Source organism: Tachysurus fulvidraco, chromosome 1 (genome assembly GCF_022655615.1).
Source record: "Tachysurus fulvidraco isolate hzauxx_2018 chromosome 1, HZAU_PFXX_2.0, whole genome shotgun sequence".
NCBI classification, from domain to species: Eukaryota; Metazoa; Chordata; class Actinopteri; order Siluriformes; family Bagridae; genus Tachysurus; species Tachysurus fulvidraco.
This window is the reverse complement of record NC_062518.1, coordinates 48963535-48991389: the sequence shown is the minus strand read 5'-3', so window position 1 is coordinate 48991389 and position 27855 is coordinate 48963535. Positions and strand designations below refer to the sequence as shown.

Sequence of the window (27855 nt, the reverse complement as noted above, 5' to 3'; positions counted from 1 at the left end):
GTATTTTATATCCTTCATGTCATGGTGCTGGAGTGGTGTTAAGTTTAATCACCATACACGACTCTCACCATTAGCTTTTGTTTCAAAATCTCGATTTCCAGATCTGCCTTTCAGGGTAGATAAGAATGACCATTTATAGATATAAACTTAGATTCTATAGGCTACTCCATATAAAAATGTGAAGAAATGCGAATGTGTAGATTGTTTGATTTGCAGACATCATAGATTGTTTGATATTAACATTACCTCTGTAGGCCTCTCTGTGGCAATAGAAACAGTTTCTTCATCCCCATCGTCCTGTGAAGATGAGCATTTCATAGAGTTTTATAATACAACACTTTATAATACAATTTGTCATAATGTATGGTGTATTGAGTAGGCTACTTACAACTGCCTCAGGTTCTGTTGAGACAGGAGGCTACAAGAGACCAATGAAAAACCCATCCCGAAGTAATATAAATGGAAAATCACAAAAAGTCTATATAAAAAATAACACATACAGTAGGTAGACCTCTTACATTTTATGAAGGCACTTAAATCTTCTGGAGTGACTGGCTCTGATGACGTTCCTCCAGGAATTCCCTCAGCCATTGGCCTTCCAGCATTCAGGCTCAGGACCATCTCCTCTGCATTTGTCAGAGGTGGTGGTGCAGGTACTTCCCCCATTTTGCAAGCCTCTGCCTTCTATCTGTTGGCTAAGAAATCAAATGAGAATGAACATTTAGACCCATGATAAAAATGCTGCTGCGCTGCTAGACACTGAATGCTATTTAGTTATTTAATATGTCAAATGTTTGTAAAGCCAGGTACCCTACATCTATGATGTGCTGAAGGCTTACCTAATTAATTATGTTTTTATATTTCATTTTATGCTGCTTCCACATTCTTTTAATGCCTGCAGGATTGCACCTATACATGAAAATTAAATTAATAGGTTCAATAAAATACTGTTCTTCCAGTTTTGCCTCTGATATCATAACAGTCGGGAATTTCCTCTAAAATAGTTCTTAATTACTAACTACAAATTACATCTTCAACAAGTCTAATTAGATTAACATAATAATTACTATCTCTAGAAAGTATTGGTCTACTTACTTATTAATTACTTCCTGAATCCTAAATCAACCTCAACCAGAAAAGAAACTGCACTTCTAATGCTTTCAAATAAACAATATACAATTGCATGAATTATCCTTGAATTGAACAAAGTGTGTAACTAGAGGGAGGTTACATTAAAAATATACCTTTGAAAATTTGATGTTAAATCCACTATTGTTTTATAAGAATTGTTTTATAGTTTTTATTTAAACAACAGTATTTAGATTACTTAATAATTAATTACACCCAACACTGTATAAAAGTAATTAAAATGTAAACTTACGCATTTCTGCATTTTCATAAACAGTTCTGTTTGTGAGAAATATGCAGGCCTCTTTTTGTCTGACGCTGTTGCCATGGTGACTTGTTATATCTGCGCTCCATTGATAATGGCTTTTTATAGTTGTGGTGCACACACTTAACTCAGAGTCAGTCAATTTAGAGTTGATAAAACTAACTCATTTCAGTGTTCTGTAACCAAAAAGTCAGTGTTTCCCATTTCAGGGTTTGTCAACTCAGAGTTATTGAAACAGGCTTTCATCTTGCCTCGAAAAAAGAAAGAAAGAAAGCCAACAAACCTAACAGTGAATGTGTCTAACATCTAAACACCCCAGTTCACCAAAACACTCTTATACCCATTTACACCTCAGATCTGTTCCTTTACCTAGAAAAAAAATTCAGAAAAGCTTCACTAAACAAATGTGTTTTCAGCCTAAACTTAAATAAAGAGACTGTGTCTGAATCCTGAACACCAGAACTCCAGGGTTTTGGAAGAGAAGCTCTGTTCCCTCATGTAGCCTTCAATATTGTGGTGGATCATAAAAAAAACAACAACAAAAATAACAGAGGTCTGGCACAAGGTCATTTAGTACTTTATAGGTCAATAGTAGTGTGTTATAATGAATTAAAAGTGTGTCTGGGAGCTGGTAGATAAGATTCTGGACTAACTGTAGCGTTCTTCTGCATCTACTGGAACATCCAGACAGTTCAGCGTTATAATTATCTTTATATTATTAAAAAAATATATTTCAACATTATATTTATTAATCCAGTGCAATACGAGTACACAAATGACTGCTTCATGACATGATGCATGTGGTGGAGAGTCTGCCCCAGGTGGAGGAGATTGACTCTTGGCTGGGTTCAGCGTCTGCAGTGTCCAAATCACTGCAGATGCTGAAACAGACTGTGGAAGTGGTAAATGGTCTTATGGCTTATGACCTTTTACCACTTCCACAGTCTGGTTCAGCATCTGCAGTGATTTGGACACTATACCAGACTGTGGAAGTGGTAAAAGGTCATAAACCATAAGACAAATATATTAATTGATCAGTCAGTCTATGTTCCCACCCTGACCTAGGGACATGAAATTTGGGTAATCAACAAAATGTGGGAAAGAACAAGATTGAAAACACAAGGCACATGGTGACAAGTGCAATAATAGAAAATAGCACACAAAACCCAGTTAAACAATAAAATAATCAAACACACACACACACACACACACACACACACACACACACACACACACACACACACACACACACACACACACACACACACACATTTTACGTTTGCATTAATTTGACAATCCTTTTTGCTGATTTTTAGGCCATGAATGATCTTCATGCTATTTTTATTTCTTGATACATAGAAATTTGTGAGTATAACGATCTTTATACAACAGCGCCACCTGGTGGACAAACACAAACTGAATAATCGGCTGTATTTAGTTATACTGCGTTAAATGCTACCGTATTTGTGTCTGTGTGAGATTATAATTTTCTTTATTTAGTTTATTATTCCTGGAGCACAGAATAATAAACAAAATCAAAATCAAACCTACAGGCTGTTTAATTTGTCTGTCCACTGCTGATATTTGCATACTGTATTATAAAATAGTGCAGACTAAGAATATATCTATAATGACTCAGAACACATATCAAAACAAAAAGGACACAACATGGAAAGGACACAACATGGAACAAAATCGAGGGCTAGAATTACAGTGTTCAGGTGTACAGCTAGGTAATTAGCACAGAACAGCTCTGGTCATAGAGTTTATTTTTCTATTAGGACAACGTGAAAAATACTATACACTTGAAGATTGCAACATAGCTGTGCACCCAGTATAGCAGGTTAGTATGAGTCATGCATTTTTCACATTATTCAGTTGTACCACAAAGTGAGATAATGAATCACAGAACTCTCTAGAAAAACTTAACAGCACTGCAGGAAAGCTGTGAGGTTTGTCACTGTGTGAAAATTTTGTCAGTTTATTACTAAAATTTCTTAGTCGTTGTTCCCAAACACAGTGTTTAGTTGTTAAGTCACTCTAATTAAGGTTGTACAGTGACTCAGCCCCTTCAGCTTAGCAGCTTCCACACAGATGCAATTGGAGTGAACTACAGCCAGTATGTCAGTCACAGTGACCTCCACTGGCCTGTTCTAGGTCATCTCCATTATCTTCCTCTCAGACAGCCTGCATTCACATGAGAGAGACCAGAGTGACTTTTCCCTTATTCCTGCTCAACACACACCTGGACAGGTAAATGGTGACCTAACTGAGACTTTAAAATCAGAGTTTTGTGAACTGTTGAAGCGCTGAAGAATTTCAGAGGGTTTATTGCATATATATCTTTATTCGTAATATTTATTTTACAATATAAGTATACAATATGAATACATTAAATTACACTTTATATTCTTTCAATGTAGTGATTTTCCATTTTTTCTTTATTTCTCCATTACAATCTTTCTTGCTTTTATGATTCATTTCTAAGTGACAGTTCTCCCAAACAATGCATAATGTACCGAATGGGCTTTGTGCTAGTCAGTGGCAGTAGGACCATACTGATCCCCAGTACTAATCCCTAAAGAGAACTTTAAGGATGTGAATCATTTCATTCCTTTATTCATCTTCTGTAAGTATATTTTCCCTGTCAGGGTCGTGACAGATCCAGAGACAATAAATGACTCTCTTTGCTGAAGTCCTCCAAATTATTGTCTATATTCATATTTACAAATGGTGCAAAAAAGGAAGAGAATAAAAACAAACAAACAAAAAAAAAAACACCTGTATCTTCTTCATACAAAACATTCAGCAGTATAAAAAATCTTTAAATGACACATTAGTCACAAACCAAATCACTAACAGATGTCATAAAAAGCGCAAAAAAAAAAAACCTGCAGTAATGATTACAGTAGAATGTAACAATCCAAATTAAGTGTAAAAGTTTTATGTTCACAGACACTTACTATTGATGATAATTTCTGTCTCCATCATGTGATGATGTTGCTGAAGTCTGCAGTAAAACCTGTTAGAGTCGCTATAATCATAAACAGAGATGCGGCTTTTCAGATTGAAGCCCTCAGTGTCTCTGTGTATCTGTGTATCTTCAGCAGTCAGAGTGACTCCTTCTCTGTCCAGCCACAGAACATCAGGTTCAGGGTTCCAGCCTCTGGACTCACACACTAGATTAATCCCTCCTGAGTTATCATAACTCTCCATCAATATCACTGGGTAGCTTCCCTGAGCTATCGTCAATAAAGGAAAATAATTGATTTCAGTAGAGTGTAAACATGTTAACTGTTAAATAGTACCAAAGACAACATACTACCTGATATCCTGTTACAATCTACAGTACATGTTTAAGCTTTAGATAATTTATTGTAGTTATGTAGTCTGTAATCATGCTGTACATTTGAATGTATCATTATAGCCATTTGTGGAAAAAGATAATAAAACATTACAAAAAAATTATAAAATACAAAACAGATATTTATTCATTAACAGCAGAGATGATCAGTGGTGCTGAATTTTGACCTCCTTTATTATCACAAGGACCAAAATATGGATAAAGTTTCTCAGTGAAAGACTGACCAGTGAAAGAGTGGATATGAGATTTGGACTTTACATCATAAAAGGAGACCAGACCCTCCTCATAATCCACAAACACCCCCACAACCTCCACCTTCTCTGTCAGTGTGAGGGGGACAGGGGGATCAGCACGAGCCTCACACTTATTCCTATTACTCAATACCACAGTCCAATATCCATTCTGAGGACACCTTGTAATCCACCCCTTCCTGTTAATGTTCTCTTTCACGACTCCTAATTTCCAGTCAGTTTTCCCACTGACCTGCACCTCATAATAAAATCTCCCTGTAGAGAAACTCTGCTTTCCCAGAACACAGGTATATTTAAACCTTTGTGGTGAATCAGTTTGTGGTGTGTCTACATGGGTCACTCGTTTTCTATCAGCAGACACAATAAGTTGAGGATGAGCTGAATCAGGATCCAGAGTCACATCCACTGAGAGAAACACAGACAATTTTCACAAAACAAAACTCACTATTCATTCAGAGAATGATGCTAATTGTTCATTCAGTAATGCTGATGTGAGAAAAGCTGTTTGAGAGAAAGATTATATTATATGTGTTGGTGTGTGTTGGCAGGGGAGTGTTGGGGGTAAGTAAATAACACTTATTGATCACATTTCTGATAAATCACACACAGGAAAGACTCTGCTTTTATCACATTAAAGTCAAAATATTTCTTACCTCTAAACATCTTCTTCTTTAAAAGTTCTTATGAACACAACAATAAAATAATTAATATATAAACATGTCTACTGCAGACCAAAAATACAACCCAATAAAGTAGAACTATATTTAAATGACCAAAAACACATTCCTTAATTAGTTTTCAGTAGGTTTTTTTTGCATTAACTAAAATGTACATGAGAATGTTTCTGCCTTCTGTCTGTTTACTGCATCTTCCTGTGGACCTTCACCATGTTAAACTGTGTCTCTGTCAAAGAGGCCCATACAGTGTAACAGCCTCCCAGTTACTTTTATGATTTAATTCAATTATATAATCATTACATAATTTAAAAGCACAGAGTTCATTCTTACCTACATGTTGCTTCTCCTGTCGAAGTTCTGAGTCTAAAACAGATAAAAAAGTAAATGTAAATTTTACACAAATAAAACTAAAAAATACAGTAGATTCAGCAGTGTAATGTAGTGATAAGGTGAATTGACAACACAATCAGATTGCAGTTATAAAATGTAACTGTCCTCTGATATATATTTATTAAATAATTACGTTCACCTCACAAAGATGAATGTCATGTGTCAGTTATAAGTCATATAGAAAACAAGTTATATAATGTACAGTAACTGTGGACTTAGGAAAATGATAGGAATATTACCTTTTTTGTAGCCAAAAACACAGTATCAATTAAACAAGAAAAAGACATGCTAGAACTGAATAAAATAATATAATCATTAATGAATTTAAAGCACAGAGTCCATTCTTACCTAGATGGTGATTCTTCTGTTGAAGTTCTGAGACTAAAATAGATAAAAGAAAAGTTTTGAGAATTTTGTGTAAATTTTACACAAATAAAACTAAAAAATAGATTCAGCAGTATAATGTAGTGAAAAGGTGAATAGGCGGGGATGAAGCAGCCTACAGGAAGGAGGTGGCCAGTCTTGTGACATGGTGTGAAGACAACAATCTTACCCTCAACACAGACAATACAAAGGAAATGATAGTGGACCTGCAGTAAAAGAAGGGAACTCACCAGCCACTGTTTATCCGAGAGATTGAAGTAGAGAGGGTGAGCAGTTTTAAATACCTGGGGGTCCACATCTCCGAGGACCTCACCTGGACAATGAACACCACCCAGCTGGTTAAGAAAGCACAACAGCGGCTGTACTTCCTGAGGAGGCTGAGAAAGTTTGGCATGTCAACCAAGATCCTCCACAACTTCTACAGTATAGCTGTGTTGTTGAGAGCATCTTGACCAGCTGCATCACTGCTTGGTATGGCAAAACTACTGCGAACGACTGCAAGAGTCTGCAGAAAGTGGTGAGGACTGCTGAGAAGATCATCAGGACTCCATTGCCCTCTCTGCAGACCATTTACCATCACAGAGTCCAAAGAAGAGCTGCATCCATCGTTAAAGACTCCACCCACCCCCAACACGGACTGTTCACACTCCTACCCTCAGGACGGAGGTACAGACGTGTAAAGTGTAGGACAACCAGACTAAAGAACTCCTTCTTCCCCTCAGCTATTAGACTCTTAAACAGCCACCCATCTCAGTGAATAGTCAGTCCAACTGTTCACCTCATTTTAACATTGCAGTTTATATTGCTGCTATTACCACCACCATTATATACCGCTAATATTATTCATGTAGCGCCATCTTAATTTTGCACATCTATTAATGTTATTGCTGCTTTAAATATCTGGGTTATTCCTACCATTGTTATAGTATATTTGCACTCACTTGCAAATATTATAATGCATTATATAGTGTACAGTTTGTATATGTATGTACAGTCCTGTCATTCTTTGTGGAAGGCAAAGTAAGAATTTCATTGCTCAGGGAAACCTGCTTTACTCACTGGGCATATAACAATAAACACTTTGAATTTGAATTGAATTGAATTGAATTGAATTGAATTGAATTGAATTGACAGATTGCAGTTATAAAATGTACAGTAACTGTCCTCTGATGTTATATATATATTTATTAAATAATTATGTTCACCTCACAAAGATGAATATGATGTCACAGGTCTGTTACATATAGAAAACAAGTTATATAATGTACAGTGACTGTGTTTGTATCTTTACTCTTCTTACAGAACTCTCTATGGAGTGAACTCAGAGTCAGCAGAACCTGAACCTGTAATGTGCAAAAAAGTAATGTATGTATTGAAAGTAATAATGTTAAATCATGTTATAAAAGTGTTGGGAATTCCGCTTTAAAAAAATCATTAGTTTTGTTTACTTATTTTATTATTTATTTGAATTATATAGGATACTATTAGGTTTTGGTGACTCTGATTTCACCCCATAAGCCTCCTTAGTGTTTAGGACAAATCTGGACACATGACCTGAGCTGCCCAGAAATGAACAATAAATGCATTCTTTTCTGTTCTAAAATAATCTGTGGACTTAGGAAAAAGATAGAAATATCACCTTTGTTGTAGCCAAAAAACACAGTTAGTATGAATCCAACAAGAAAAAGACATGCTAAAACTGAAATGCTGACAGCCCACTTCCAAACACCAAAGACTCCACCTGAAATGACAATAATGTCTCTGTTATTTTTAAGCAACTTTACAATAGTTATTTAATGACTAAAAACACACTCTTACAGAAAAAACTGCAGCCAAATCACCAACAGATGTCATAAAAAGCAGGAAAAAAAGTAGTAATGATTACAGTAGAATGTAACAATCTAAATCTAAATGTTTTATTCGTAGTCACTTACTATTGATGATAATCTCTGTCTCCATCATGTGATGATGTTGATGAAGTCTGCAGTAAAACCTGTTAGAGTCGCTATAATCATAAACAGAGATGTGGCTTTTCACATTGAAGCCCTCAGTGTCTCTGTGTATCTGTGTATCTTCAGCAGTCAGAGTGACTCCTTCTCTGTCCAGCCACAGAACATCGGGTTCAGGGTTCCAGCCTCTGGACTCACACACTAGATTAATCCCTCCTGAGTTATCATAACTCTCCATCATTATCACTGGGTGGCTTCCCTGAGCTACAGTCAATAAAAATAATTGTTTTAAGTAGAGTGTAAACATGTTAAAATGTTAATTAGAAGATACAATAAATAAAAATTGAATTAATATAAATTTATACAAATGTATTATATAACCATACCCCAGACTGTGCTACCATGTGGTATTAGTATAGAATATTTTATTCTGCAAATATGTATAAATTATTTTTAATGACAATACTGCTATGTGAAAAACCATTTGGAAATCTGCCTTAAATTGGAAAATAGACATGTTTTCTGTCCAAAGTGAAATAAATAAATGCTGATCCTAATACTGTAGTCAGATAATAAAATGGAAAGAATTAATAAATTGAGAAAGATGCAGATGATTTCCATCTTTCCTCTTTTCCCAACACATCTAACCAGCTAATTAACAGCCCTTCCTGTAGGGCAGGGGGTCTCTAGGATCAGGGTTTTAAACCTTTGATTTAAACAGTCAGTGAGGGAAATATCTCAAATACATAACAGATTTTACTACAGATTTTAAAATTGGTTTATGAATGCACAAACCATTATGTTAATTATAACATTCACCATTTAAAGCTTCATTGCAAAATGGCCCTTACCCTCAACAATAACATAAAGAGAGATGTCATCGTACCAGGATTTGTCCTCAACAAGACACTTATATTCTCCTTCATCAGAGACTCTGAGATCTGACAGTTTGAGTGAAGTGTTGCCTTTCTGTAGCTCCTCTTTATACAGTGATGTTCTTCCTCTATAGGACTGAGCCTGACTTTCATTTCTGTCTTCATGATCCCTATAGAGATGCACTAATGGGTCCTTTACATGGCGTTTGAACCACTCTATTGTCATGTCCACAGCACTGGTGTTGGGTTTGATAAAACAGGGTAGAACCAGATCTTCACCAGCTACAGCAACAAGAGGAACTTCTGGACCAACGACCTGTAATTGTTCTGTGTTTTCAGAAAAGAAACAGAAGCTTAATCTCTCTCTCTCTCTCTCTCTCTCTCTCTCTCTCTCTCTCTCTCTGTATATATATATATATATATATATATATATATAGATATATATATATATATATATATATATATATATATATATATATAAAATTATGTTTTTATACTATATATATATATATATATATATATATATATATAATAAAATTATGTTTTTATACTATATATATATAAACATAATTTTATTTATTATTTTAAGCTCCCATGTACTACTAAATCAATTAAAAACATCTTTCCAAAATAATGTGGCTAAAATAATTTTTATGTTGAGATGTAAAATCAAGAAGAAAAAAAAAACAATACAAAGCCAGTCTAACACCAACATTTATAAACATTCCAATCTATACATATGCTGATGAAACATTAACTGTACTGTAGTGTAGGATGTGCAAAAAGTGGACAAATGCAATGTTCACAAAGTGCAGGTGCAATATAGCAGTCTGGGTTGTGTGTGTTAAAGAAATACAAAAAAAGCAAAGTGGGGTCCATGCCCAAGGAGGTGGTTAAGAGACCATAGTGGGTCTGTATTATTGCTGATGAAGCCAGTTGCAGATGGAAATATGCTGTTTTGTGGTGTGGAGTTTTAGACTTGATGGACTCTTCTCCAGGAGCGGAGCACCACAAAAAGACAGTTTCTACAGCTTCAGAAACACTTTGCTTACATTGCTGATAAAGGACCTTTAGTCTGGAAAGTTACATGGTGTTTTTATTCTTTAACACGTAACGTAAGGTATTTGGTTGTGTTGTGCATACGGACATACTGCAGTATTAAATCATGCACTTCCTTAAACATCTAATAGCTGATATCAAGTTATTGCTCAGGCTGAGCAAATATTTTTTGTTTATTTTATTACACTTAAAGTCTGAAAGGGAGAAAAACCTGTGTTTATGCTCTTAATAAAATAAAATGTAGCTCAATCTGGACAAAGAACAACTTTTTGTTTTATTAATAAATAAAAAAAATCAATAAATAAATGTTCACTCGCAGATCGCTCTAAAAAACATCCATTCATCATATCAATTAGAATAATTGTATAATTGTAATGTGACTTGGTTGCGGAAATCTTCATCAGAGAAAATGATGGTGCGGGAAGGAGGATGACACACACACACACACACACACACACACACACACACACACACACACACACACACACACACACACACACACACACACACACACACACAGACAAAACACACACACACACACACACACACACACACACACACACACACACACACACACACACACACACACACACACACACACACACACACACACACACACACACACACACACACACACACACACACACACGCAGTGGGTGTGTTACCTGATTGAGCTTCCATAAAGTAAACAGTCAGCAGCATCAAATGAATAAACATCTCTGAATCACAGTTGATTATTATTCCTTCAGTCTGTTTAACAAGATAAATAATATTATATTAATTACACATTTATCTCATCTGAACACTTAAAATAATCAAATAATTTTATAGTAAATAAAAAATTAGAAAAGAATAATTTATTTTCTCAGTAAAACGCTTAAATACGCTAAAAGAGCTCCTCTGTCTGACAGGTCAGCTCGTACAAACCGGGACGTTTCTCGAAGTTTATATCCAGGAGATTTTCAGCAGAATGAAAGTGCAAATTCACTCCCTGATATCAGATGGTGCAATGAATAACAGAAATACTCTGATACACAAGGTGGCGCTTGTGTACATTTATGTTTCTGACACACAGAAGAAGAAGAAGAAGAAATGTATTATCGACATTTTTGTAGTCGCTGTCGCGTTTGTAATAAAGCTCTTTGTTTTCATAAACCAGTGACACCTGGGGCCTGTTTCAGAAAGCAGGTTAAGTGAAAACTCTGAGTATGTTAACCCTGAAATGAGGGTTTGTTAAACCCGAGAAAGCAGGTTAAGTTAAGCCCGTTTCTGAAAGAGAGGTAACTTATACTCAGAGACAGTTACCATAGTAACATAGAGTTTCTTTCGGTCTTTTAAAGAGGATTTAAAGAGATTACACAAACACGTTCCTTCAGTAGATATTTTCTACAGAATTTATTTTCAGAAAGTGTTTACTTTAACTAAATTATACATGAGAATGTTTCAGCCTTCTGCCCCAAACTGCATCTTCCTGTGAACCTTCACCATGTTAAACTGTGTCTCTGTCAAAGAGGCCCATACAGTGTAACAGCCTCCCAGTTACTTTTATGATTTAATTCAATTATATAATCATTACATAATTTAAAAGCACAGAGTTCATTCTTACCTACATGTTGCTTCTCCTGTTGAAGTTCTGAAGCTAAAACAGATAAAAGAGATGAGTATTTTGTGTAAATTTTACACAAATAAAACTAAAAAATAGAATTCAGCAGTGTAATGAAGTGATAAGGTGAATAGACAACACAATCAGATTGCAGTTATAAAATGTAACTGTCCTCTGATGTTTTATATATATTTATTAAATAATTACATTCACCTCACAAAGATGTATATGATGTCACAGGTCAGTTATAAGTCATATAGAAAACAAGTTATATAATGTACAGTGACTGTGTTTGTATCTCTACTCTTCTTACAGAACTCTCTATGGAGTGAACCCAGAGTCAGCAGAACCTGAACCTGAACCTGAACCTGTCATGTGTAAAATGTATGTATTGAAAGTAATCATGTTAAATCATGTTATAAAAGTGTTGGGAATTCTGGTTTAAGGTTTTGTTGACTTATTTTATTATTTATTTGAATTATTTAGTATATTATTAAATCTAGCCATGGGGTCACAGTCCAGTGACTTCTGTGTCGATCCCAAGCCCAGATAAATAGAGTGGGTTGTGTCAGGAAGGGCATCCGGCGTAAAACATTGCCAAATTTAACCATGCAAATAGTCAGTACAAATTTCATACCATATCGGTCAAGGCCCAGGTTAACAACAACCAGCATTGGTGCCATTGACCTACAGGGCGCTGCTGGAAATTGGGCTACTGTTGGTCAAAGAAGTAGAGGAGGGAGTAGAGTGCAGAGACAGAGAGAGAAGAGGAAAGGTAAGAGTGTAGGACTGAGAATAGGAACTCTGAATGTTGATACTATGACAGGGAAAGGTAGAGAGCTGGCTGATATGATGGAGAGAAGGAAGGTGGATAAACTGTGTGTACAGGAGACCAGGTGGAAGGGTAGCAAGGTTCGTAGTATAGGAGCAGGATTCAAGCTGTTTTATTATGATGTGGATAGTAAGAGAAATGGGGTAGGTGTGGTCCTGAAGGAGGAGTTTGTGAGGAATGTTCTGCAGGTGAAGAGAGTGTCAGACAGGGTCATGAGTCTGAAGTTAGAGATTGAAGGGGTGATGTTGAATGTTGTTCATGGCTATGCCCCGCAGGTAGGTTGTGAGTTAGAGGAGAAAGAGAGATTCTGGAGTGAATTAGATGAGGTGATGGAGAGTATTCCTATGGGTGAGAGAGTGGTGATAGGCGCAGATTTTAACGGACATGTTGGTGAGGGGAACACAGGTGATGAGGAGGTGATGGTCGAGTTTGGAGTTACGGAAAGGAACCTTGAAGGACAAATGGTAGTGGACTTTGCAAAGATGGACATGACGGTTGTTAACACTTATTTTCAGAAGAGGGAGGAACATAGAGTGACTTACAAGAGTATACTTGCCTCTTACCCTGAGAGATGTTGGAACCAGTCGAGCAGTGCTGGTAGATTGGAAGGTGCGGGGTGCAGTGCGAGGAGTGATGAGGGCTTTGAGGTAAGAGGGAGCTGGTCCATTTTTGGCTTTGTATGCCAGCATCAGTGTTTTGAATCGGATGCGTGCAGCTACCGGAAGCCAGTGGAGGGATTGCAGCAGTGGGGTGGTATGCGAGAACTTAGGCAGGTTGAAAACAAGCCGGGCAGCTGCATTTTGGATCATTTGCAGAGGATGAATTTTCGTTCATAGGTAGACCTGCCTGTTGTGGGTTGCAGTAATCCAGTCTAGAAATGACAAGAGACTGAACAAGTACCTGAGCAGCCTGTGTGGACAAAATGGCCGAATCCTTCTAATGTTGTAGAGAAGAAAGTTTGCATCGATGTGACAATACTATTTGCTGACTTTTAGGAGCAAGAGATTTGGGAGTATATTTTTATACAACACTGCCACCTTGTGGACAGACACAAATAAACACTGAATAAATGGCTGTATTTAAGTGAAGTGACATACGGCTAAGTACGGTGACCCATACTCAGAATTTGTTCTCTGCATTTAACCCATCCAAAGTGCACACACACAGCAGTGAACACACACACACTGTGAACACACACCTGAACAGTGGGCAGCCATTTATGCTGCGGCGCCCGGGGAGCAGTTGGGGGGGTTCGGTGCTTTGCTCAAGGGCACCTCAGTTGTGGCCGGCCCGAGACTCGAACCCACAACCTTCGGGTTACAAGTCAGACTCTCATTAGGCCACAACTGCCCACAATTTAGTTATATTGTGTTAACATGCTCCTGTATTTGTGTCTGTATATCATTATAATTTTCTTTTATTTATTATTCAGACAAGTGCTGTTTAAAATCAAACCTACAGACTGTTTAATTTGTTTATCCACTGCTGCTATCATCAATGAGAAATTATTTGCATACTGTATTATAAAATGCACTTCTGGACCTCTCAATCATTGTGTTAAAAATGTTGATAAAGTTTGAAGAGACTGAATTAAGCCAAATAAAACTTAAAAGCGTTTTTAAAAAGTGTAAATGCTTCCTATCACAAAGGGAGTCTCTATCACCCAAATATTAGTATTTTACTTCATCTTTCTATTGAAACAATATTAATAATATGGACATTTCAAATGTGAAGACCAATCACATCAGATCACAATGACCTGCGCTAATCAATTAATTTTACTATAGAATTTTTTACTTAATTGCTCTCTGTAATCACTGGATCTGGCCAAACAATTGAACCTTGAAGCATGTTTAAGTCATTATAAATGCACAATTACAATGGGTACATGATCTGTATGCTTTATTTTGTTAATTGATTGATTGATTTGATTGGTATCAATTGAACTTTTATTCTAGGACACTCAATCCTGTCCCATTGCTTCTAACAGAAAAAACTTTGAAAATTTAATTCTACACCCCCTAAAGTCTATGTGCATCAATGTTAACCTGCTTTCTGAAAGATCTGGTTTAACTGCAAAATCACACACACACTCCATAAAGTTGCAGAGAGTCAGAAGAGTCACAAACAAAAACATCCCTGAAGTAGAGTATCATTATCAAAAACATTATTTAATTTACACTAGGTGCATCTCATCAATTGATCTCGTCTCAAAATCTCAAAATACTTAATTCATTTGGTGTTATTTTCTCAGTAAATGTTAAAATATGTTAAAAACAAAACAAAAAAAGGGTCTGTATCATATTTTTGCTCTTGTTTGTGTGTCACACCTTTTCCCTGCTGGCAATCAGGTCTTTCAAGAGACACAGTGTGTGTCTGAGTCACGAACACTAATTGGAAGACTGCAAGCCTACAGCATGTAAGAGAAAGCTCTGCTGTAGCATTTATCTTTACTTTTACAGGTACCCATATCCAGAGCAACATACAAATGTCTTTATTGATTAATACAGACTTAATAAATATTATAATTTTATAATATTTAAATTATATTTGAAATTGCACATTGTTATATTACTAAATCAGTGCCAGAAAAGTACACAAATGAATTCCTCATGACCAGACGCATAACGGACAATGCTTTTGGTGTAAAATGGGCTTTACACATATGAACAGCTATAAATGAACCTAAAATACGAGCACAACTGTTGCATTTCCTGTTATTTTAAGCCCATAAACAAGGCCCTTAAATGAAATATTTGATGAATTGATCAGTACTGACAGTATAAAACACACACACAAAAAGCAACACACAATAAACTAGCAACAAGATCACTGCAGTGCCAAGAGGACTGTCATCTTCTTTATTCATCAGTGCATAGAGAGAAAACAAGAAAACACTACAGATAATTAATTAAAACCTGACCTATGTAGAATTACATTAATAAAATTGTTACTACAATAAATGGAAGAAATTGCAAGGCTTTTGAACAGGATTTGGCTTTAAGACACAGTGTCAATGAAGTAACAGCAGTTATAGAAGTCACTGGGTGCTTCACTATATATAGGTTTCTATTTCAAATGTTCCCCAGTAAATGAAATTAAAGGAACACTACTGGTAAAGATAAAATGTTGACATTCTCAAGAGATTTTTAAGTTAATCTGAAGAGCTTATTTATGTGAAGGCTATGTAAGTGAATTTCTCTTAGCACTGATAGTCACAACCAAAACACTACTATTGGTAAAGGTTTGTACCTGTGTGATTCTGTGTGCACGATGTGAGGGATTGTCAGACAAAAGACAAAAATTCTAAAACCTGACATGCATGACAGTTTAGCTCTTTAGGTTAACTAATGCAGTAAAATCTGGCAGCACACCGTCTTAGTCGTTGCTCCCAAACACGGTGTTTAGTTGTTGAGTCACTCTAATGAAAGTTGTACGACGACTCAGCTCCTTCAGCTTAGCGGCTCCCACGTAGGTGCAGGTGGAGCGTGTAAGTGGCTTTGGGCTTTCATTTGTTTGAACCGCTGTTCATTTACAGCATTTGGCAGCATTTGTTCACGTGCAGGGTTGTGTGTGTGTGTGTGTGTGTGTGTGTGTGTGTGTGTGCAGAACCTGTGTTTGGGATGAGATTGACCGGAGGAATTTATTTATGTTGCGCATGTTCACAACATGTGCCCCTTTTTCTTGGTTAGCTGTTGGTTTTGTCTCTGCATGTGTTCAGGGCAATAGCGTGGATCACATACTTTGTAAGTTTTTTATTTTTGCACACCGGTACTGGATTGTCAGAGTTTAGCAGAGTTGGTATTGTTTTGCACCCTTGGTAAAGCGGAGCAAGGTATGTCTTTTATTTTAATGTGAATCTGGTTACGATAGCTTAAAGCTTATCACTGTTAAGTTTGATTTTTAATGTGTGTAGGTCATTGGTTTGTTTTGAATGTGTACTTTTCTTTCTTTAATTTAAGTTTCACGGTGTTAAACGGTGATGACTGGTGGATGCTTCATGTTGAAGAGTACGACTCGTGAACTGAAGACGTGTCTCAATAAATGATCTACACCCGTTTAGAGACTCTCTGTTCATTTATCGATGCCAAGGGCTGCTACATGCAGGACCTTAACTTCAGCCCAGACTGCACTTACATCTCAGAGTATGGATTCCCCACTCCTTCGTTATCGCAGTTCTCAACTGTGGCAGCAGAAGAGATTTTACAACTCATCCAGTCCTGCAATCCTACCACCTGCCCATTGGATCCACTCCCTTCCACTATGGTCCAGACCATCTCGCAAGACCTTCTGCCCTTCATTACCACTATCGTCAATAGATCCATAGCATCTGGTCAGGTACCAATTACTTTCAAGAGAGCAAGAATTATTCCCATCCTAAAGAAACCTGCTCTGGATCCATCAAACATCAGTAACTACAGACCAGTATTACTTCTCTCATTTCTTTCAAACATTCTTGAATGAATTTAAAGCGGCTCAATCCACAGAGACATCCCTTTTGGATGTCTCTAAGAAACTACATGCTGCAAGATCAGCCAAACTGTCATCCGTCCTGTGGACGGAAGTCATGGCAGAAGTCACATCTGAGGAGAACTTGGCCAGGAGTGTTCGGTAAGAATCAAGATCTGCATCGAGTTGTGATTTCTTCCACATTCTCTCGGATGATCTTAGCTCTCTTCGATTGTTGCGCAGCACATCTGAAAGCCAAGGAGCAGAACAAGAAGTTTTCTTGGGTTTAGTGGGCAGAGAAAGTCCATAGTGAAAGTATCTGTGTCTGAGTCCAAGGGTAGTGAGGGAAAAGACTAAGGATCAGGAAGGGAAGAAAGAGTGCCAGAAGCTACAGAAGAAGGGGAGACAGACTGAAGGTTGCAGTGGGTAAGAGCGAGGGGGTCAGAGGAAGTTTTAGGTAGGAAAGGTAGAGTGATGGTAAAGGATACCAGGTGATGATCGGAGACGTGTAGTGGGGTAGCAGTCACGTCTGTAGCTGGAGAAGGACGGGTGGAAACCAGGGACCTAACACAGGTCTCTGTGTGTGTGTGTGTGTGTGTGTGTGTGTGTGTGTGTGTGTGTGTGTGTGTGTGTGTGTGTGTGTGTGTGTGTGTGTGTGTGATTGTGTGTCTGTCAGTGTGTGTGTGTATGTGTCAGGGTTCTGTCATTATGTTGGCTTTGTAGAAGCCAACATTCTGATTTCCGTTATAAGCTTATTATTATTATTATTATTATTATTATTATTATTATTATTATTATTATTATTATTAGACAAAAATTTATTTAAAAAAATGCGGCCTAGGGCTTTCGAGTCACATGCACCAAATTCGGATATTTTTCTAAGCGATCGGAATTCCGGAATTCCCAATTCTGGAATTCCGGAATTCGGAAGCTCAAAGTGGCCTTTTTTCCCATAGACGTCCATTATAAACTTTTGAGGTTTATAACTCGGCAAGTTTTCGAGCGATTTACACCGAGCTCAGACAGGTTCTTTAGGACCTTACTCCGGACGAAGTTTTTATTCCGGAGTTTTGACGGAATTTTCGGTTTTCCCGTAGTCGACGATCGAACATCCCATAACTTGAATGGGGAATTCCGAAAAGTCCTCTAAGCTCTCACACACACAATACATCCAACATTAAGAATTGCATGTACTGTTCTATGTAGTATAATAAGTAGAATCCCATAATGACTGCAGTATTGACATGAAATGTCCAAACCCTCAGTAGCCACTTTTTGCCAAAAGTATTGTGTATTCTGGTGACGTCACTCGACACCACGTGACGTCACGTGTAGCCCCGCCCCCAAAACAAGCGAAATCAAAAATTTGCACAACATGGACATGTGACATATTAAAACACTCAGCACATTGAGGGGAACTGCCCCACGGGTAATCTGGTCACGTCACGTGATGTCACGGGTAGCCCCGCCCCAAATTAAGCGAAATCAAAAATTTGTACAACATGGACATGTGACATATCAAAACACTCAGCACAGTGAGGGGAACTGCCCCACGGGTATTCTGGCGATGTCACGTGATGTCACGTGAAGATTAGAAATTTGCACAACATGAACATGTGACATATCAAAACACTCAGCACAATGAGGGGAACTGCCCCACAGTTATTCTGGTCACGTCACATGCTCATGTCAGCTCACCTCCAAAAGTATTGGCACCCTAGCGGTCCAGTAGCTTTCACAATCTTTCTGTCCACTCGCCTCCAAAATGCACCGGCCTTTGCGAATACTTGCACCGTCAAAGCCAACATCAAAGTTTGTCGCGACGAACTTTACAAATCTAGTTACATGTTGTCCTTATTTCTTATGCTCTTCCATTGAAGTTACTGTGTTTGCAGTAGGTACCTGATTATTTCCTCACCATTTCTCACATGTGCAGTGTTTCAGGTGATGATGTGTGCAGTGTTTCAGTTGATGATGTGTTCAGTGTTTCAGGTGATGATGTGTTCAGTGTTTCAGGTGATGATGTGTGCAGTGCTTCAGGTGATGATGTGTTCAGTGTTTCAGGTGATGATGTGTGCAGTGCTTCAGGTGAAGATGTGTACCAGCTGCATTGTTCCTCACCACCTCTTTCTTTTCCTCATCCTCATGTTCATCACAGGTGAGTGTGATCTCAGTGTCACTGCTCACATTGGACTCAGTTAGTCCCTCTGACAGTCTTGCACACGTCTATTAAACAGGGTTTAGGATTCATTTCAATCACTTTTATGAGTTAATTTGTGTTCAGAGCATCAACGCGAAAATTCTTACTGCAGAGATTTTGTTTGCTGAATGTCATAGCATCATTAAATTAAATTTAATAGGTTTCATTATATTACATGTATTATGTTCTGTTAAAGAGCATCATGGTCCGAGCTAGACTTCATCTGGAATTATTATTATAACAAACTATTTTAGAAGGAGCTCGTTCATCCAGCAGGGTCTCTATAGATCATCATACAGACCAGGAAATGCAGGAGGCGGCACAGAGAACGTAGGCAAAAGTAGGGATGTTGTGCAGGACTACAGGAAAGGCTAAAGAGAGCAGCACATAAACCTGCACTGCCCAGCATCCTCTTCACAAACTCCTAATAAACAGGCAACAAAACAGAAAAACTGGAGCTGATCATGTTGGGGGGAAAAACAGTGAAATTCTTCCTTAAGTTCATTAAGCAGTTGTACAATGAACCTGAATTTGTTTGCTAAAATATTGTGTCATGCTGCTGAGTGTCAGGATTGGAAAAGTGTTCATAAACTGTATTATTAATGAAGAACCTCAGAATTTAACTGTAAGCCAGTTAAATTCTTACTTGCAAAGTGAAATATGTAATTTATATAGCTTTATTAAACCTAACCATCTCACCCTAAATCTGCAAGAACAATCTAGCTAGCTGAGGCTAGATAACTGGGTCATGTTCCTACTGAGGACATATTTAACCAGCTTAGATGTAACTATCTAACGTTGTTCAGGTAACAGTTATAACAGTTATAGGGTCTGTTTGTGCAGCACAAGGACTTTCAGTGCTATGACATTTACAGTATTTGGCAGAAGCCCTTATCCATGACAATGTCTTTAATGTTGTACTCATAAAACATTGAGTCTTGAGGTTGTGATCTTTAGGAAGTCTGTATGCCTTTGTGTTCTGTTGAATATAAACACTGGGATTTTTTTAATAGATGTGTTTGTTCCTGATCAATGCAGATAAGAGCAGCACTTATCCGCTGTCAGGATGTTGAGCCTCAGGAATGTCAGGAATAGTTATAGTTATACTGTTTGAAAGTGATAGTTTAGCTGCAGTAAGGATTTATACAGAAATATACTTCCAAGTTGGTCCCGGTGCGGTCGGCTGCTCCATCACAACTGCTCCGACTAAGCTTTGTTCATTTTTGTTTATGGAAAGTTCCAGAGGGACATTCAGAACTGTAACCTCCTGTGTTTCACTCAGATAAACCTTAAATTTTTTTTTTTTTTTTTTTTTTTTTTGTGACATATGGCCAAGTACGGTGACCCATACTCAGAATTTGTTCTCTGCATTTAACCCATCCAAAGTGCACAGACACAGCAGTGAACACACACACACATAATTAGTAAATGAATATTTAGCAGTTTTGATTAGAACTGAGGTTGATTAACAGATTTGTGCAAAAAAAAAAGTATGTATTTTTATATTAGTTTAGTTTCGTGTTTTTAAAATGTCCATAAGGGTTAAGATCATTACCACCTTCATTTTATATTTATCTCGTGTTTAATTATTTTTTAATTTTTTTATAACAATCTTAACTTTATTTCACAAGAAGCATGTGTATGTTACAAAATGTGTTTGAGATGATTTTAATATAATTATATGTGTATAGATTTATATTTTATTCTGTTTATCTGCTTTTCTCTTTCAGTTCCTGTATCAGCTGTCACTACTGTAAAGGTGGAGTTTAATCAGACTGCTGCTCTGCCCTGTAATCGGAGATGTTTTCGTCATGTCACATGGACCCTGTTCAATAACCCAGATTATATAGTGGCTCGGTGTGATCAGACAACCTGCTGGCCAGCAGAAGGATTTAAAATCTCCCATAATCAGTATCTGAAGAGAGATCTGACCCTCACCATCACTGTAGCTGATTACAGTAAGAGGAACATATACACGTGTCAGTGTGATGGCAAAGATGTTAATGATGTGCGTCTCAGCATCAAGTGTAAGTGTGTTTACTGCTCTATAGTTTATAAACTCTCACTGATTTAGGTTTAGTGTTATATTTATGTAACCAATACATTGGATTCACATTAAAGAAAAGGAGAACAATATGTACGAGGTCTGAGATCACTAAACAATTAAAATAGCAATTTATCTTGATGTCTGGAGTCCCGGGTTCGGGGTCTCACACCAAAAAAATAGATAAGAATTGTGTGTCTGCACTTATATGAAATCTAGCCTTAGTATAATTGCTTGAATAAAAGCACCAAGATAAAAATTAACCAAAATGAATAATGTATTTACTAACTTTATTTTTTACTTTGAAACTGTATTGCAGGTTAACTTTCTTGTTCTGGTCAAATTTAACAAAGAAAAACAATTTTATATGTTTTATATTCAATTTACCCATTTAACAATAAGAGATATTATTTAACATTTCCAATAACAACAAAAGAAAATAGAAATATCCCAAACAGTCCATGGATAAATGTATAAATACCAAAGTTCCCAGTTGAGGTAACGTTGAAGAAAACAAACTGTAGTTACAGTCCTGTGGGGGTGCAGTCCATCCGAATAGATTCCAGAGTAACACGTCCTTATCGACCCGAATCCAAATCAATAACACCGTGATGAAACAGTCCCAGCTCATAGAAAACACATTGCTAAACCTAACGCAATGAAACAGTTCAGTACATACAGTACATGTATTTTACACGACTCTCTTTGGCTCTCAACGAAGGCGGTCACATTTTCTCTCCCTCTCCTCCCCTTACGTTCACTGCTTTGCTTCTTTTGTCTCATCTATTGTCTTATACTTTGAGAGACTCTCTCCTCACTGCTCTCCAAACTAAAATATAATTGATTTGATAAACTGGTCTCTCAACGCAATTGACACCATCTTCTCGACGAGAAGCTTGGGTTCGGGGGAACCTGACTGCCCTGCCGGAACGTACGCAGCTGGTTATACAATGGACGCGTGGGAGAAGTGGCGGGTCGTGTGTCTGGCGACTCTTTCCGTGGAGGACATTGAAGATATCTACCTATTTGGAACCATGATAACAGGAGTTCTGCTGATTGGATTCGGCATTGCCCTGGTATATCGACAAAATCAGAAAATGGTGAAAGCTGTTCAAAATCTCCCAAGGCTGCCCGTCATGATTGATGCAGTGGGCAGAGCGGTCAGCACTGAGGCTGGGACTAATAACCACAATATGGATAACATCACGGTGAGGCTCACGCTTTGTATACTGCTTTGGTTGACATCAGAGAGAAGCTCACTGCTTTGGATACTGCTTTGGTTGACATCAGAGAGAAGCTCACTGCTTTGAAAAGAAAAATGGAGACCAGAATGGACTAGTCGTGTAAATTGGAATGCGTCTACTCGCCCCAAGACCAAACAATCCCAATCTTATCTGCTTTCGGCTCCCATTAACCAGCACTGGCCTCGGCCAAGGCCGCTGTTGGAACAACAACTCCCCCGGCAGAGCACTGCAGCGAGACGCTCTTGCGTTCCTTCCCCCACTTCCACAGACACCTGCTGATCGTTGACTCTCTCTAGGACCTAATCAAGGTTGTCTCCATAGCAATTTGCTGTGTATCGCTATGACAATCTTGCGGACTGAGACACCAAGATTGGATGCTGGGAGCGACGACTCCCCAGGCCGACACTTTTACATACATACACACACACACACACACACACACACACACATATAAAGATATGCACTCACACCCCACCCCCCACCCCATCCCACGCCTTCGCCGCTTTGTACCGCCAGTCTGACAAGCGGGTCTGTGACCAGCGCCGAAGATAAAGGCTGCAGGACCTGATGGCTGCTTGCCTGTGCTGGATTACCCCCCCCCCCCCCACCATTCCCCTCACCTGTTGCAAGTCATGTGTTTATGGCGTACTGTTTATGTGCTTATGTTGCTGAGGTGTTTTTCCTGTTCCCACACTGTACTTCCTCCGGAGTATAGTCTGGGGGTTGTTTTTTTTCTCCTCCCTTCCCTCATGTTATGCTGTATTTCTTTTCAATTCCCTGTCTTCCTGGCCTGTCCCCCCCCTTGCCATATTGTATGTATTGTATGTTTGGACAGGTTGATGGCTAATTTCACAGTATTTGTGACCAGTGACAATAGAGGCTACTACTACTACTACTACTACTACTACTACTACTACTACTAAACATATTATGCATTAGATAGAAAAAGAAAAAAAAACCTACATATGTATATAAGTGCAAATAAGAAACACTTATTCTAAGTATGATAAATAGTGACAGATTTACTGGATCTATCAATTGAATAATTCGAGTGGGTTACATTTACATCCAGTTAAAATTCAGTCTGGTGTTTTTTCTCCTCAGCCATCATCTCATCAGTTCAGGTGAATCCTTGTGAAGATCTACAGCTGAATTTGCACATATCAGACCAAGTGGAGGTGATCTTTAAACACAGAAATTCAACAGATCCACATGGTGTACAGATCTGCAGTGTGTGTAAAAGCTCACTAAACTGTACAGCTGAATACACACAGAGAACATCACTCACTAACACACTTCTTACACTGAGAGGAGTAAAGAGGACTGATGATGGAGATTACATCGTCACAGACACAGAGTATAACGAGAAACTTCATATTTACTCAGTAACAGTAAGCGGTACGTATTCAGTGTGATTTGTGTCGGTGTGTAAAATTCAACAGTCTGATATTGGTCAGAAATCATCATGAACATTTAGTTAATAAAATAAAATAAAACAAAGTTGCTCTGAAACTTTATGAGAAGCTGTCATTAAATTCTACATTTTCTACACACAGGTTTGTTTACTAGTAAATAAATTCTCCTGCAGATGATTTACAAATAAATAAATGTTTAAAACTAACACTGTAAATGAGGCCCAGTGGGTGTGTTATTGGTGTTCAGTTAATCATAACACACACCATGTGCCAGTGAGTAAGTCACTAATAAACACTGTGTGTGTGTGTGTGTGTGTGTGTGTGTGTGTGTGTGTGTGTGTGTGTGTGTGTGTGTGTGTGTGTGTGTGTGTGTGTGTGTGTGTGTGCGTGTGTGTGGGGAGTACAGATCAGAACAAAGATCAGGAGTGTGATCTACCAATGTGGGCGCTCATCCTGATAGCGGTGCTTCTGGTTGCTGCACTGATTGTGATAATCCTGATCCTGAGGATTATATATCACTGTAACCGAAGAGGTGATGTAAGTAACAGAGACGTGCAGAACTGTGACATCAGAGATCACATGACTGTGTGCTGTAATAAACTCCACATCACCCTGATTAGACATCACTCAGTTACTACATGGACACTTCCACAGAACAAATATAATGATCACCTACTGTATAATAACTAAATAAATGTCTCCCAGTCTCACACTGACAACTAAACCCTCTATAGGTTCTTTATAAATAAAGACTTTGACCTGAATTTATCTTCAATTTTATTCATCAGCCTTTGAGGAGATTGAATTTACTGAACCTTAGGTTTACAGCTAGTGATTAATATTAATATATAATGTAATAATGCATATATACATATTATTTCTTCTACAGTATATTGTACAGAGGCCCAAGAATGGAGCAGGAGAACTTCAGAGCTTTAATGGCACAATAAAAATGAACCTAATGGAGAACTGATGTTAAGACAGAGTGAGAACGAAAGTGACAAGTAGTAACAGATGGAAGAGTCCAAGAGATCAAAACTCAAATGGGAGCACAGGAATAAATGACATTTATCTGGATCTACAGCTTTCTCCGTCCCTTTGCGCTTCACAACAACTGAAGAACATGACCTGACTACAGAATCTGCTCAGATCCTCACACAAGTTGTCAGGTCTAGACCAGACTACTGCAGATCTCTTTTGGAATCAGACCCTGGTTTAGATGTCCACACCTACACACCACATCATCAAGCCTTCAAACTCATGGCTTATATCCTCTGTCCTTCTCTGGGATCTGCTTCAGTCCTGGTTCCTCAGAAGTGTGATGTGTGTCCACTGTGGGAAAATAATCTTAAGTCATTGTTTTATTTCCTTTTAGTTCTAGCATATTTTTGTGGATCATGCTGAAGCCAAATCGAGTTACAATGCATGTTAAATTCAAACTTTACATTAGTTTTGTGGTTCCTGTATCTCATTAATATGAAAGGAAAGGGCAAGGTAACTCAGGGTATCATCTGTCCCTTTGTGACATCTGTCCCATTGTTTAAGGTGGCCATTTGATTCAAGAAGGAATGCCAAGCGTTAGAGGTGAATTCATTCCTATGATAATGAAGGGGTCTGAGAAAGACTGTTGTGTTAGATGGTTACAGCACTGGACCTCTCTCTCCATCCCCTCTGTTCTATACACCACCCCATGTTTTGCACTGACACTAATTCTGGACTGTCACTGTCACTCTGGACTTGCACAGCACAGTGCCACTTTACTGTATACACCATATACACTATTTACACACCATACTTCACCTGGACACTTTAAGGACAATCTATAAAAACCATACATATTTATATTTATTTCTGTATATGTATATACATTATCTCTCCATTTCTCCATCTATAGTTTCATATTTTTACATAGTCTTTATATAGTTTTCTTATATAGTTTATACTTCTTTTATTATTCTATTATTATTTTATTTATTTGCTTTTTTATACCTTTATTCTTATAATAAAGACAGTTGCATAAAGCATTTCACTGCATGTCGTACCCTGTATGTATGTGTATGTGACAAATAAAATTTGATTTGATTTTGATTTGTTAATGGGATTATAAAGGGCAGGTGAAAATCCAGGATCTGGTGTGGGGCTGTTACATCCTTTCATGCTTTGATTGTCACCGGAGGGTTTTGTCTCTATCTGATGGGACCGCCCCCAATAATGTGTATATTTACAATGAATTACAACTTAGTTAGACTTGATGACTGCAGCACTCGTGCTAGTACACTCTGTGAATAGAAATGTTAGGAGTGTAGTAACTGCCATATCACATGTAACTGCCATACAACGTGCACATGGTTATCCTTATGTAACAATCTCATCTAATACTATAAAGAACCAAAGTGAAATTAATGCAGTAAAAAGAGAGAAATGAAATAAAAGACAACAGAGACAGAGAGCGAGGAAAAAGGAAGCTGTGGAAAATAAACTAAAAGAAATGGGGAAATTGTTATATGGCATAAAGAAATTAAATATATCTGATTAAAACTGTAAAGAAAAGATCTAGAAGGAACCTGATTCAACCCAAAGAGAAACAGACACTGTACCTAGACAGTTGGATCAAGACCCATCATCTTGCTGAAAGAAGATTATAGAATAAGTTTTCTTTTCCATTTTAAAGAATGATAAGTTTCCTTTACCTTTATATGAATTTATGTAACCATTATGTGATTAAGAAATTATATATTTTTTTAAGAAAGCTTAAAAAGGAAATCACAAGTTTTTGTGTCAGCAGCTTTGTGTCAGCAGCATAAGAACACACAATCAGCCGTGCAGCTGAGGAGACATCTCAGGATGTTTTGCAGAAATATGAGATCATCAGAGACCTGATGGTATGCTGACAGAAGCAGAATGACGTTATGAAATCATACTAATAAATGGTATAAATAGGGTTTTAGAACCAGTTATCGGTGTGCATTCACCTTGAGACAAGCTCACTGTGTTACAGTATACTTTGTGACTGCTTATAGAGAGTGCATCAGGAGAACAAACTCAGGCTTACACTTGGAGAGTGTTTCTTGGTTTATTTTATCCTTGCATTTTACTTATTTCTACTTACGCTAGAATTGTTTGACTATTTGAAGGAGATTTTGTTTGTAATTTGCTTTTCTTTTACCTTACATATATTACACACATCTATTTATATTACACTGCTTTTAATAAAAACAAGGCCTCCCATTCTGAGGATCCTGAAAAGGCAAAAAGGTCTAAGTCTGACTCCTTCATCTAAAGATTCAATCAATAGAATAGGTAGAAGAACTTGGAGCAGAAACTTTGTTAGAAGGCTGAGGGACTTCGAAGGACACCTGTGTTCAAGGTAAGAGCAACTCTAATTGTTAGTGGGATTGTGGAAGGGTTTCATACAACTAAAATATAGGGTCAAGAAGGGGCCAAAGAAAGAAAAAGAGACCTACGTAGATAGAAAAACCCAAGTTGTTTTTACTGACGGATCTAGCAGAGATGGCAAGATTAAAAGTGCCTGTAAAGTAAAGGCAAAACCGTGTTCAGAAATGTGACAGAATATAAAACTGGAAGCTCACAGACCGCCGAAGTGGCGGCTTTACTCCAAGCGCTGACCTTTTGCTGGATGATCACCATAATTGTGTCAGATTCTGAATATCTGGTAGATGTTTACAATCAACATTTAGACACATGGAAGTTAAATGGCTTTGTAAC

General features: G+C 37.7%; 2 protein-coding genes across 4 annotated transcripts in view; one reads left to right on the top strand and one right to left on the bottom strand.

Annotated features, from left to right (window-relative positions):
• LOC113656963 overlaps window positions 1–26029 on the top strand; it is a 67043-nt gene extending 41014 nt beyond the window's left edge. For 2 of the 3 annotated variants that reach the window (XM_047814268.1, XM_047814265.1), the window contains exons 2-6: window positions 19283–19384; window positions 21157–21453; window positions 23819–24112; window positions 24536–24666; window positions 25019–26029. In XM_047814268.1, coding sequence (XP_047670224.1) covers window positions 19294–19384; window positions 21157–21453; window positions 23819–24112; window positions 24536–24666; window positions 25019–25102 — 897 coding nt within the window. In that variant the 5' untranslated portion in view covers window positions 19283–19293 and the 3' untranslated portion in view covers window positions 25103–26029. Of the gene's footprint in view, window positions 1–18966; window positions 19385–21156; window positions 21454–23818; window positions 24113–24535; window positions 24667–25018 lie in introns of those variants that run through there. The other variant, XM_047814263.1, reaches the window with a different exon arrangement.
• LOC125138419 (butyrophilin subfamily 1 member A1-like) overlaps window positions 1–27855 on the bottom strand; it is a 262663-nt gene that overhangs the window by 154651 nt on the left and 80157 nt on the right. The gene's annotated exons all lie outside the window — the stretch shown is intronic.